Source organism: Vanacampus margaritifer, chromosome 17, assembly GCF_051991255.1.
Source record: "Vanacampus margaritifer isolate UIUO_Vmar chromosome 17, RoL_Vmar_1.0, whole genome shotgun sequence".
In the NCBI taxonomy this organism is placed as follows: domain Eukaryota; kingdom Metazoa; phylum Chordata; class Actinopteri; order Syngnathiformes; family Syngnathidae; genus Vanacampus; species Vanacampus margaritifer.
This window is the reverse complement of record NC_135448.1, coordinates 12,911,745-12,921,698: the sequence shown is the minus strand read 5'-3', so window position 1 is coordinate 12,921,698 and position 9,954 is coordinate 12,911,745. Positions and strand designations below refer to the sequence as shown.

Genomic DNA, 9,954 nt, shown 5'->3' with positions numbered 1-9,954 from the left:
CATTTCTGTGCGTACAAATGACTATTTCGAGCGCACAAAATAGTATTTCGTACACACAGACTAGTATTTCATGGGCACAAATTGTTTTTTGAGTATTTGTGTATTTCCTGCACACAGACTATTTTGTATGTATAAATTACTGCTTTATGTAATAATTTGAGCACTTTTTTGTGGTATTTTGTGTGGACAAATTACTTTTCGTTGCACACAAATTAGCATTTCATGCACGCAAACTACTTTTTTTTGTATTTGTGCATATATATTTACATATTTTGTGTACATGAATTTGTATTTTTCGTATAATTTTAGTATCTTTTTTGCCCATATTTTTTTACTTTTTGTAGTATTTTTATTTTATTTTTTTGTGTGCACAAATTAGTATTTTTGTAGTATACAAATTAGTATTTGTACGCTGGCAAATTTTTTAAGTGTATGAATTTGTCGTTTTTTTTATATTTGTGCGCCCAAATTATAGGTTTTTTTTTGGGGGGGGGGGTATTTTGAGCACACAGAACAGCATTTAGTGTGAATGAATTTGTTTGTTTGTTTTTCCCACGTCATGAATGGGTCTCCATACACGATAGTGACGCAACACTCCAATTACCAACAAAAGCGTCAAACACACGCAAGTTTTGAACACAAGCGTTTGTATGGATGAAAAGTAGGCACATGCGGGTGTTTTTCAACATCTTGCAGAGTCTCTCTACAAAACAGCACTTCTGGTTTCTTTTGAAAAGCAATCCAAGTCACCTGACGCAGTCCGACAAGCGAACACGCGACGTGAAGCCGATTGTAGCAATGTAGCTCAGTGATCCGCTCCCTGACCGCCAGCTTTGCTTTGGCATGCAAGGGGAGGGGGCACAAAGATGCAGCATCCTGAGCTCTTTGGGGGATAGGGTGGGTGGGGGAGGGTCTCTGGGTAACGTCGACCCCGGGCTCGGCTGTCTTTGTCGTCTCTGTGGTGGATCCGTGGCTGGCGTTCACGTCTCGTCGCAGGCTTTAGCGGGCTTGTCGTCGTCGCCGCCGCCGCCACAGACGGACTGCACGTCCTTGCTCAAAGCGCCGCTCTCCTTGGACGTCTTGCGCTTGGAGTCGCGACTGGCTTGCTGGAAAATTTGTGGAAAAGGGAGTTCAGAACATGCACACACAGCTTGGCTTTAAAAATATATATATATTTAAAAGTTGGAATGTTAATTTTTTTTTTTTTTGCTTTGTAGACAAAATGAACATTCCTCATAGTGAGAAAAATAATATATTATAAGAAATAAATGTACATAACAAATGTGAATTTATCTGAATTTTTATTTTAGTTTATTTTGCAAAAAAAACTTATTTGAATTAAAATTTAAATATGGATATTATTTTAGTTTATTTTGCAAAAAAATGTATTTTAACTTTTTTTTTATATATAGTTTTTATACATATATTTTAAATTGATATATTTCAAATATTTTAACATGAATATTACTCTTGATATTATAGTAAGTCATAATAAATATTCATATTTGACCATGTGACCTTGTTACAGAGATTGGAACACTGGGTGGGAATCGCTAACAGGACACACCAGGTTGAATTTGCTAAATGGGTCTTGGACCAATTTGACTTGTGGAGTTCCCCAGGGGTCAATCCCCGGATCCCTATTGTTTAATCTGTACATGCTTCTTTCGGGCCAGCTAATGTGCGGCAAGAAAATGTACAATTTTAGTATTATATATCCACATGAAATTGCACCTTTTGAAATGTACTTAGAGTACATATAATTGAATTAAATAATAGTTTTGTTTACACATTCTCATTAATGCTTGGTCTTTACAAAGAAAATAACATTTGTTTTTGGTATGTGGCGTAACTGTAAGCCTCACATCACTGAAGGAGCGTCTGGGTCTCCTGCTGGCGGTGTTGGCGAGGGTCTGTTTGCCGCACTGCGTGCCCGTAGTCACCATCCTCTTCTCACGCAAGCCCGCCTCGAACACCTTACCTGTCGACAACAATCATGCCAGATCATCAAAGGAAAAGTTTCACGGTTTGCCTGCCTCGCGCATATCGCCTCTTGCTCAACTTGCAAAGCTTCTCTTATGAAAAAAAAAAAGAATCATTGGTTGAAGAAGTTTTTAGAAATGTAAATATTGTTTTGGTTACTCACCACTTGCCTGCCATATAAACACCTTCTTGCTGCACTTGCTAAGCTACTTAGAACAAAATATTTGATTGGCTTAAAAAAAAGAAAAAAGTAAGAGTAGATAAATGCTGCCTGTAGTCCCAAACGCACTGGCAAAAAATGTCTAAAACAATTTTTTTAAATTAAAAAGCAATTTTTTTTTTCTCACCACTTGCTTTACTTTAAATTAAGCTATTATTGGTTGAAAAAAGTTTTGTTTGTTTTTTAATTGAATAAACACAGGCAGTACTGTAACATCTCTTGCGTGTCGCATTTGCAAAACTACTCAACCATTTGATTGGCTAAAAATGTCATAAAATGGTAGCTTATGTGGCCCCCGGGCCTTAGGTTTCACACTGCTGCTTTCCACAAGAGGCTAATGGCGTTCAAAAAAAAAAAAGACAAACAAAACTGGTGCCAGTATGGGCGTGGGGGCGTCGTTCTTACCGTTGCCGACTGATAGAGGAGTCTCCACGTCGGTGTTGGTGAGCCACGTCGACTCGGTGTCCCGGGTCCAGCTCTCGTGGTATCTCGGCTCGATGATCGCGTCCGCCCTGCTCCCCCCGCAGCCCATCATCCGCCACAGGTGCGCCGAAGGCGGCGTGGGGGCCCCTTCACGTCCTCGCGTTCATCCTCCCGGCGCCTTCGCGTCGGATTGACGCGCTCGGCCGTCGTCCGTGACAGGGAGGGAGGGTGTGTTCACTTCTGCTATAGGGCTGCTATTGCGGTGATGCCGGTCCCTCCGTTTACATCGGCTGACCCGCCTGACCACAAGCCGTGCGTCATCCGAGATGAGGGAGGGAAGAGAGGGGGGGAGAGGGGCGGGGCCGGGTCAAGCCGGTGTCGCTGATTGGTCGGTTGCTCGACTCGTCAATGTCGTCATTATCATCGCCGTTGTCATCGCAACTACTGGACAAACCATTAGGGACACTTTGAAAAGTGGAATTTATAAGGCTGTGGTCAACTCATACGTATAAAATGCAAATATTATTTGACGATACTACTCTGGTCCAATTATTAGGTACATCTTAAAATAATAACGTTTGGACTCATTTAGAACAATTCAGGTAGTAAAGACGAGTCAACCACAAGATTAAAATCCAGTAAATAAAATATTTTTTGATTAATTACAAATGTTTTTTTAAATTTCATTGTAGAGGAAAACAAATTAAAATAAAAAATAAAAAGTAGAAACATATTTTTACAATAAAAACTTACCCATATTTCCACTTGTGCATCGTCATTAGTATTTTATTGTTTTCTTGCACTTATAGTGATTTTGGCAGCTTGCATCCATCTGATAAATGTTGAAAAAAATCAAAACAAATCGAGCAGTCAAGGTTTGTCTTTCACATGACGATCATTGTTTTCACATTTATTATTTTTTGGTTTCTTTTTAAATATGTTTACATGTTCATATTAGAGCAACATTACAGTATCCACGCAAACGACGATGACCGATCAAATATACAGAATTGACAGGAGCGCACATATATTGCTTCAACGAGGGGACGATGATCAACATCTAACTGTAAACAAACACGCTAAAAACACGGCACCGTCAAATAAAATATTCACTGACTTTTCAGAGGCTTCAAATAAATACTATATCATATACATCTCCATTTGGGTACCATTATGATCATTGATGCCACGTCGATATCAATGCAGTATTATCGACGTCTTTTGACGGCGGCAGGGCACATGTGGAAAGTTGCCCAGCCGTCGTTTCATCACGTTTATTTGATCCCTCTTGACTTTTGAATGAGGAAAGGACCAGGAACAAAAGTTAGACAAAAACAAGGGGGGGGGGGTTGGGGGGAGAGGACGGGAATGTAAAACCGCCGCCACAACGCGTCTCTAAACTTTAAAGTCCAGCAGGTTGCAGTCGATCTTGTAGTAAACGTACGGGTAGTACTCCTGCTGGCTCAGGTTCAGACCGGGGATGTCCATGGAGGCCTGTGAGGGACGACAACAACAAAAAATCTGAGATTAATTCACCCCAAATGGCTGACTTGATGTTCAAACTTGGGCACGGCTCTTTTGAGACTTTCTCCAACATCCAGTCATAATAGACACGCCCACCCAATTTCATGTGGCTCATTGGCTTCAATTCCGACTCACAAAATGGCTGCTTCTATTCAAAATGGCTGACTTCCTGTTCAATGTTATAACGCTGATAGACAAGTATTCTCATTTTTTTCCCCAAAAAAACTTTCCAGGCAGGCATGGGCCGATATTAGATTTTGACGGTATCAAAACTAAAATGTTTTTTTTTGTAAAAATAGTTTAAATAAATAAAATGTGAACATTTCTCTTGCTTTATTTCTTCTTAGTAAGTCACAATGTCCCATCACCGTGAGCTACTCACGTTGTGCTTGAGGCAAACTAGTACACACTGGCAATTTTTTTTTTTTTTTTTTAGGATAATGTACATTAATCAGCAGAGCGCAAAATGGCATCCATGTTTTCATAGTCTCTTTTTCCCTCCCTCCATCTCCGCACATAACTGCTCACCCCTCCCCTCTCTGCTATCTGAAAAAAAAGAAGTTAATTAGACGCAACTAACAGGGTGCTCTCCTGAACTAAAATACAGCTTAGTGCTGTTTGCAGATTGTAAACTACGCCCCTTGACGCTAGCTGTCGGCATGGCAACGCCACAGCGCTTGGCGATAAGGGAACCCTTTTGTTCAACGTGAATCGAGTTTGCGCGGGTGCCGATTGGCGACGATGTTGCGCTCACGTCTATGATGGCGGCGCTGCTGTCCAGGTGCTTATACAGGTCGTACAGAACCTCCCGCAGCTTCTTCATGTTCTTCTTGTTGGGCTGCAGCAGCATGGCCTGGAAGTTCACCGGAAGACCGTATCTGCAATGGCAAAAGTAACGTAAAGATCGGGTCCAAGATTCATTCATTGAATGTGTTGTTGAGTCATGTGTGATGGTCACATTCAACGTGGCCAAATATTCCTCATGCCTGTTCACCGCACTGCTCATGACTTGCTGTTATTTAATTCTCAATAATGTATTTTATATACTACTAATTCATACATATATTTTTTGACACACACGCATATAATTTTTTTCCAAACAGAATTTTTTTAATATATAAAAAGTGTAATTTTGAATGTTAAGCTAATTAAAAAAATAATAATTCACAAATAAAATATATATTTTTTTATTATTTTCAATTTATTTTATTTTCATAATGAAAACAATAATTGAAGTGATTAACCATTATTATTATTTATTTATTTTTGTGAAAAATATACAAATATATAATAGTCATTTTTGACATTTTATTTTTACTTTGAACAAATATCTAAATTGAATGAATAACATTTCATGGCTATAGAAAAATATGTTTAAACCTAGTAACGAAAGTAATTAAATGTATTTTTTTAATAAATAATTTTTATTACATTTGCTACATGCCACTGACTATTCTTGCTGCTGGTCATATCCACTTGTTTATAAATAGTATTTATTTCTGTTTTTGAGTGGCTCACCTCAGGACCGACTCGACGAACACTCGCAACGCTTTTATGTGGATCCACGCGATGAAGGCCTCGCTGAAGTTGACTTTGAGCCACCGGACCAGAGGACCCTAAAATGGAGGACAGCGGAACCGGTGAAGGAGCGACCACAAGGAGCGTGCGTGAGTGCCAGTGTAGAAAACGTACAAACTGCTTCTTTTTGTCGGTGGACAAGCGCGTCATCTCCTCCTTGTCAGCCTTCATCTCCTCCTCGTTGTACTGGAAGTCACGCACGGTGAACCTGAACACAAGTGTGGTGACATTTGCAAATATTCCAAATTGGAAACTCTCTATGGGAATTATTAAACATCACATTGAAGGATTAATACGAACATTTTTGCTTTGTCATTAACTTACCCAAGCAAAATAGATAGCTCTCCTTTCCCACAAGCAAGGGCATTACTGCACCTTAATTGACGAATTGAAGGAGGCGCTTACTTGTTTTCCCTGGCCTTGTGCTTGAAGTCGTCCACGGCCTTCCGGAAGAGCGTGACGCTGAACAGGCCGCTGTCGTTGTCCTCGAACAGCAACCTGCAGAGAGACAAGCTAGTTAGCCTGGGAAGCTAACGTAGCGGTCGACGGGTTAATCATGAGCGGTTTATGGCGGGGCGCCTACTTGGTGGAACGCGGGACCACCATCTCCGCCAGGGTTTCGTATGTCTTCTGCCAGTCCACGAAGCTCGTCCTGATCACAGCGCACACAAAAATAGGGGAATGTTCAGGATTTTTTTCAGCAGCTTTTTGATGCTTATTTATATATATATTTTTAAAACAACTTAAAAAACTGCTTTACAGATGCATGTTTTTGGTACGCCGACTTTCAAGTTTTCCGAGCTAAGAGACGATTTTCGATCTTGAGTTGACAGCAAAAATGTGATCGCGCCAGCTAACTTCACAGCAAGCAGCAGTTTGGCAGAAATAGAAATATTATTCAAAAAACTCACAGTTGAAGTTTATTGGAAAACTAAAAAATTACATATTAACCTTAACGCTAACGCACAATGTGAAGTGCCACATGCTAGCTCACAAACCCTGTAATTGGTCAACTGCTGGTCACATGACATATGGACGCCATCTTGTTACCATGTAGAAACAGAGTTGGCCAAACTCTCTATATAGACACTGCCTATGCATGTATTATACTGCCCCCTGGTGGCCAAGATGTGTACACCAAAAAGCACAAACATGCTCTATTTAGTTATATTGTTAATGTATTTTTTTTTATAAGTACAATATTGTAGAGCATTAATTTTCTTTTCTTTTTTAAATAAGCTTTTTTTTTTTAAAAACACACACATTTTGGTTGGAAAGAATAAAATGCATTTCCATTCTTTCCAAATGGGAAAGAAGATTTGAGATGCACCTGCTTTGAGTCCCGGAACAAATTGAAGTCAATTAAACTCGATTGGTTGCTAGTCCAAAACGTACACCTACTTGGGAACAACCACCAGCATGGTGACCAGGTACTCCGAGTCCAGCACAAAGTCGTCTTTCTTCACGATGTCGGCCAGACTCCTGGTCAGCAGGCTCCCCCTAGTGGACGACACAAGCGCTTTACAGTCAAGCCGCAACAACGGCCAAGGCGAACAAACTTCGGAAAATTAACACGCACGCGTTCTTCCGCTCCAGGTTCTGCAAGTTCCCCTTCAGGTTGTTGTATGCCGACGCTCGGGCCTTCAGGTCGTTGTCGATCTGTGTCGCTTGCTGAAAAATCACAATGAAGAAACAGCAATTAAATATCATTAACCCATACTTGTAATTTACTTAAAAAGAACATACAGGAAGGAAGTAATCAGAGTTTTTGTAACTAAGGTGAAGCATCCGAGTTCTCCGACCCACCTTGGAGACAATCTCGGAGATGTTTTTCAGCGACTGCTTGATGGGATACTTGGCCATGTCCCACTGGAATCTGGTGATGTACGTGACCAGGTCCACTGGACAAAGACAAACAGACACCATCGGCACACGCTTTGACAAGAAGCTGCGACGGAGTTGCAATGTCTTACATCCGTTGGCCAGCAAGTTCTCCTGCACTTTGTCCCGGCTGTCCTCCAGAACGTCGGCCATGTACTGTGCCACCTTCTTCACCACGCTGCATTCAAAAGAAAACAAAAAAAATAGATACATTTCTTAAACTCTTCATTCACAGCCGAGGATAAAAATAATTTAACAAAAATATATATTTTTAAATATAAAAAATAGAAATGACAATGACTCTGAATCATACAATATTCTTTTTTTTTTACTGCAATATATCAGTAAAATTGCTTCGGAAAAAGGGGAAATAAAAAGGTTTGTATATTACTTTTTTTTAATGAAAATGTATATTTAAAAAAAACATTTTTATTACATTTTTCACCATTTCTTTATTAGGCACAACAATGTACTACGCAATTAACGGCAAAACACATTCAAAAGTCACTGCGTTATATAAAAATTAAAAATAATAAAAGGACTCATTCAAAAATTAGGAAAAATACTGAATTATTAAAAATGGAAGGAAGAGACAATACTACATCGGTTTCGTAACCTTTAATTTAGACACAGCAATCTGTTCTATGTACTACTCAAATCATTCCAAAGTCAATGCTGTGTTGATCAAAAAAAAATTCTTATTTAAAAAAAAAAAATGCAATGACAGAAATTCATTCTATTGTAGTGGATACGAATCAATTAGCAAATTAAAATAAAATAAAATAAAAATAGAATGATGATGATAATCCTGAATTCCACTGCATGTTGTTTTAAATGGTTATCTTGACAGCATTTCCATGTAGTCGTTAGCAAAATTAGCATAAAGCTTCATTTTTGTCACCTTTCCACAAACGTGTCCAGCTTGGCCAGCTCGTCTGACAGGCCCACCAAGACGTCCAGCGTGCCCACCTGTCGCACACACCAAAATCAGTACTTCCGCTTTACAGAAAAGCCTGAAACACATACTGCAAGGTGCTGCTGCGACGTTAGCTTTTCTCTGCTAGCCACCGTGATTTTTTAAATATTTTTTTTTACTGCATACGTTTATTTTGTTTACCTTGAGGTCTGGAATGTTGAACTTGGTGTTGGTGGAGAGGTTGTTGGTGCGAGTGGTGGCCACCATCAACTTGTCCCACGTCTGCTGACATGTCTTCTCACCCGGCGCCGAGATCAACCAGAATTCCGTCATGGCTGCTGCTGTTGGGCTTCTAAGAGGCTTCAACTAATGCAGGACGAGCACTGTAGTGTTTAGAAAAAAAAAATACATAATGCACATTATATCTTTTCAAAGTCCTAGTACTCCACAAATTTTTGAACTACTGTATTTAAAACTGTACTTTTACAACATTTACTCACTGGCCATAATATTAGGAACAACCGCTGTCAGTATGATGTAAAACAGTTGCACAGCATTGCAAACTACTACCACAACAATTTCAATTAAAAATTTAAAAAAAAAACACCATTATGCATAGAAAGGAAGCTTTTATTTCATTATCGGATGGTTATACCTTGTGCAAGTTTACCTACTGTTGTGCCCTCGTGAGCAATTTTAATTCCTCATGACATGACTTTGTTCCTCTTTTTACTTCTATTATTATTTCTCCTGCTGCATTCAGCCTCTGCAGCATGTTGATGACGTCAGAGAGCTGCTGTCATATGACCGTCATACGCAGATAGATGAGCAGAAATCAAACATTTCCTCCACAAATTTATGACACAAAAATAGTCCAAAACAAACACATTATAACGCTACCTGCTAGCTAGTTAGCATTTAACCGTGTCACGACAATCGTAAATTGCTTCGTCGCCGTCCTTACCTGAAACGTTTACAGGCTACGCCGTTCGCTTGACTCGGTGCGATTCAGTCAAACAGTCGCAGATTCCCATTCATATCACAGAAAATTAATAAATATTACTGATAATAATTGCGGCGTTGCGTCTCGGAGGTCCTTCAATCCAACCTAGCTAGCATCTCAGGTCAGCTGATTAGCGGAGTGGGTGTGCGCATGCGTAGATTTTACCGTGCTGCATTCAGGGAGAGATATGGCTTCAGGAACTTAACTGAGCTCGTGAATTTAACAGCCTTCTTAAAGACAGAAAATAATTAAGTATGCAAATATTTGAAAAGTATGTACGATTTTGATAACTGAATAATTTAATTTTCAATTAAGCAAGAAATTTTGATTTGTAATTTTGACGTATAAACAACTTTGTAACAATCGGTACTTTTCCGACAGTCCCCAAAGGCATCACGCGTATTTGTTTTGACTGCCAGTGAGTGT

At 39.6% G+C, this 9,954-nt stretch overlaps 2 protein-coding genes across 3 annotated transcripts; both read right to left on the bottom strand.

Annotated features, from left to right (window-relative positions):
• Window positions 1-626: 626 nt before the first annotated feature.
• Window positions 627-2,987, bottom strand: LOC144037667 (uncharacterized). The gene is made up of 3 exons (XM_077549308.1): window positions 2,609-2,987; window positions 1,866-1,981; window positions 627-1,106 (listed from the first exon to the last, which is right to left on the bottom strand). The coding sequence occupies exons 1-3, from the start codon at window positions 2,736-2,738 to the stop codon at window positions 981-983; spliced, it is 372 nt and encodes a 123-aa protein (XP_077405434.1). The 5' UTR covers window positions 2,739-2,987; the 3' UTR covers window positions 627-980.
• Window positions 2,988-3,496: 509 nt separating this feature from the next.
• On the bottom strand, window positions 3,497-9,707 carry atp6v1c1b (ATPase H+ transporting V1 subunit C1b). Of its 2 annotated transcripts, XM_077549307.1 has the most exons (13): window positions 9,490-9,704; window positions 8,727-8,908; window positions 8,511-8,578; window positions 7,702-7,787; window positions 7,535-7,629; window positions 7,308-7,399; window positions 7,130-7,228; window positions 6,312-6,380; window positions 6,134-6,226; window positions 5,843-5,936; window positions 5,669-5,766; window positions 4,905-5,028; window positions 3,497-4,120 (listed from the first exon to the last, which is right to left on the bottom strand). In XM_077549307.1, the coding sequence occupies exons 2-13, from the start codon at window positions 8,856-8,858 to the stop codon at window positions 4,022-4,024; spliced, it is 1,149 nt and encodes a 382-aa protein (XP_077405433.1). In that variant the 5' UTR covers window positions 8,859-8,908; window positions 9,490-9,704; the 3' UTR covers window positions 3,497-4,021. The 2 variants fall into 2 exon arrangements, with proteins under 2 accessions (XP_077405433.1, XP_077405432.1); XM_077549306.1 differs by having other exon boundaries at window positions 7,535-7,787; window positions 9,490-9,707.
• Between the last annotated feature and the right edge of the window lie 247 nt (window positions 9,708-9,954).

Bases quoted from the DNA above. Each gene is read 5' to 3' on its own strand.
- LOC144037667 (XM_077549308.1), bottom strand. From the start codon at position 2,738: ATGATGGGCTGCGGGGGGAGCAGGGCGGACGCGATCATCGAGCCGAGA. The intron at 1,982-2,608 runs GTAAGAACGACG...TGTTGTCGACAG, and splicing joins TCCTCTATCAGTCGGCAACG to GTAAGGTGTTCGAGGCGGGC. The intron at 1,107-1,865 runs GTGAGGCTTACA...CAAATTTTCCAG, and splicing joins CCAGACGCTCCTTCAGTGAT to CAAGCCAGTCGCGACTCCAA.
- atp6v1c1b (XM_077549306.1), bottom strand. From the start codon at position 8,858: ATGACGGAATTCTGGTTGATCTCGGCGCCGGGTGAGAAGACATGTCAG. The intron at 6,381-7,129 runs GTAGGTGTACGT...CGCTGTGATCAG, and splicing joins ATGCTGGTGGTTGTTCCCAA to GACGAGCTTCGTGGACTGGC. The intron at 5,937-6,133 runs GTAAGCGCCTCC...ACTTGTGTTCAG, and splicing joins CACAAGGCCAGGGAAAACAA to GTTCACCGTGCGTGACTTCC.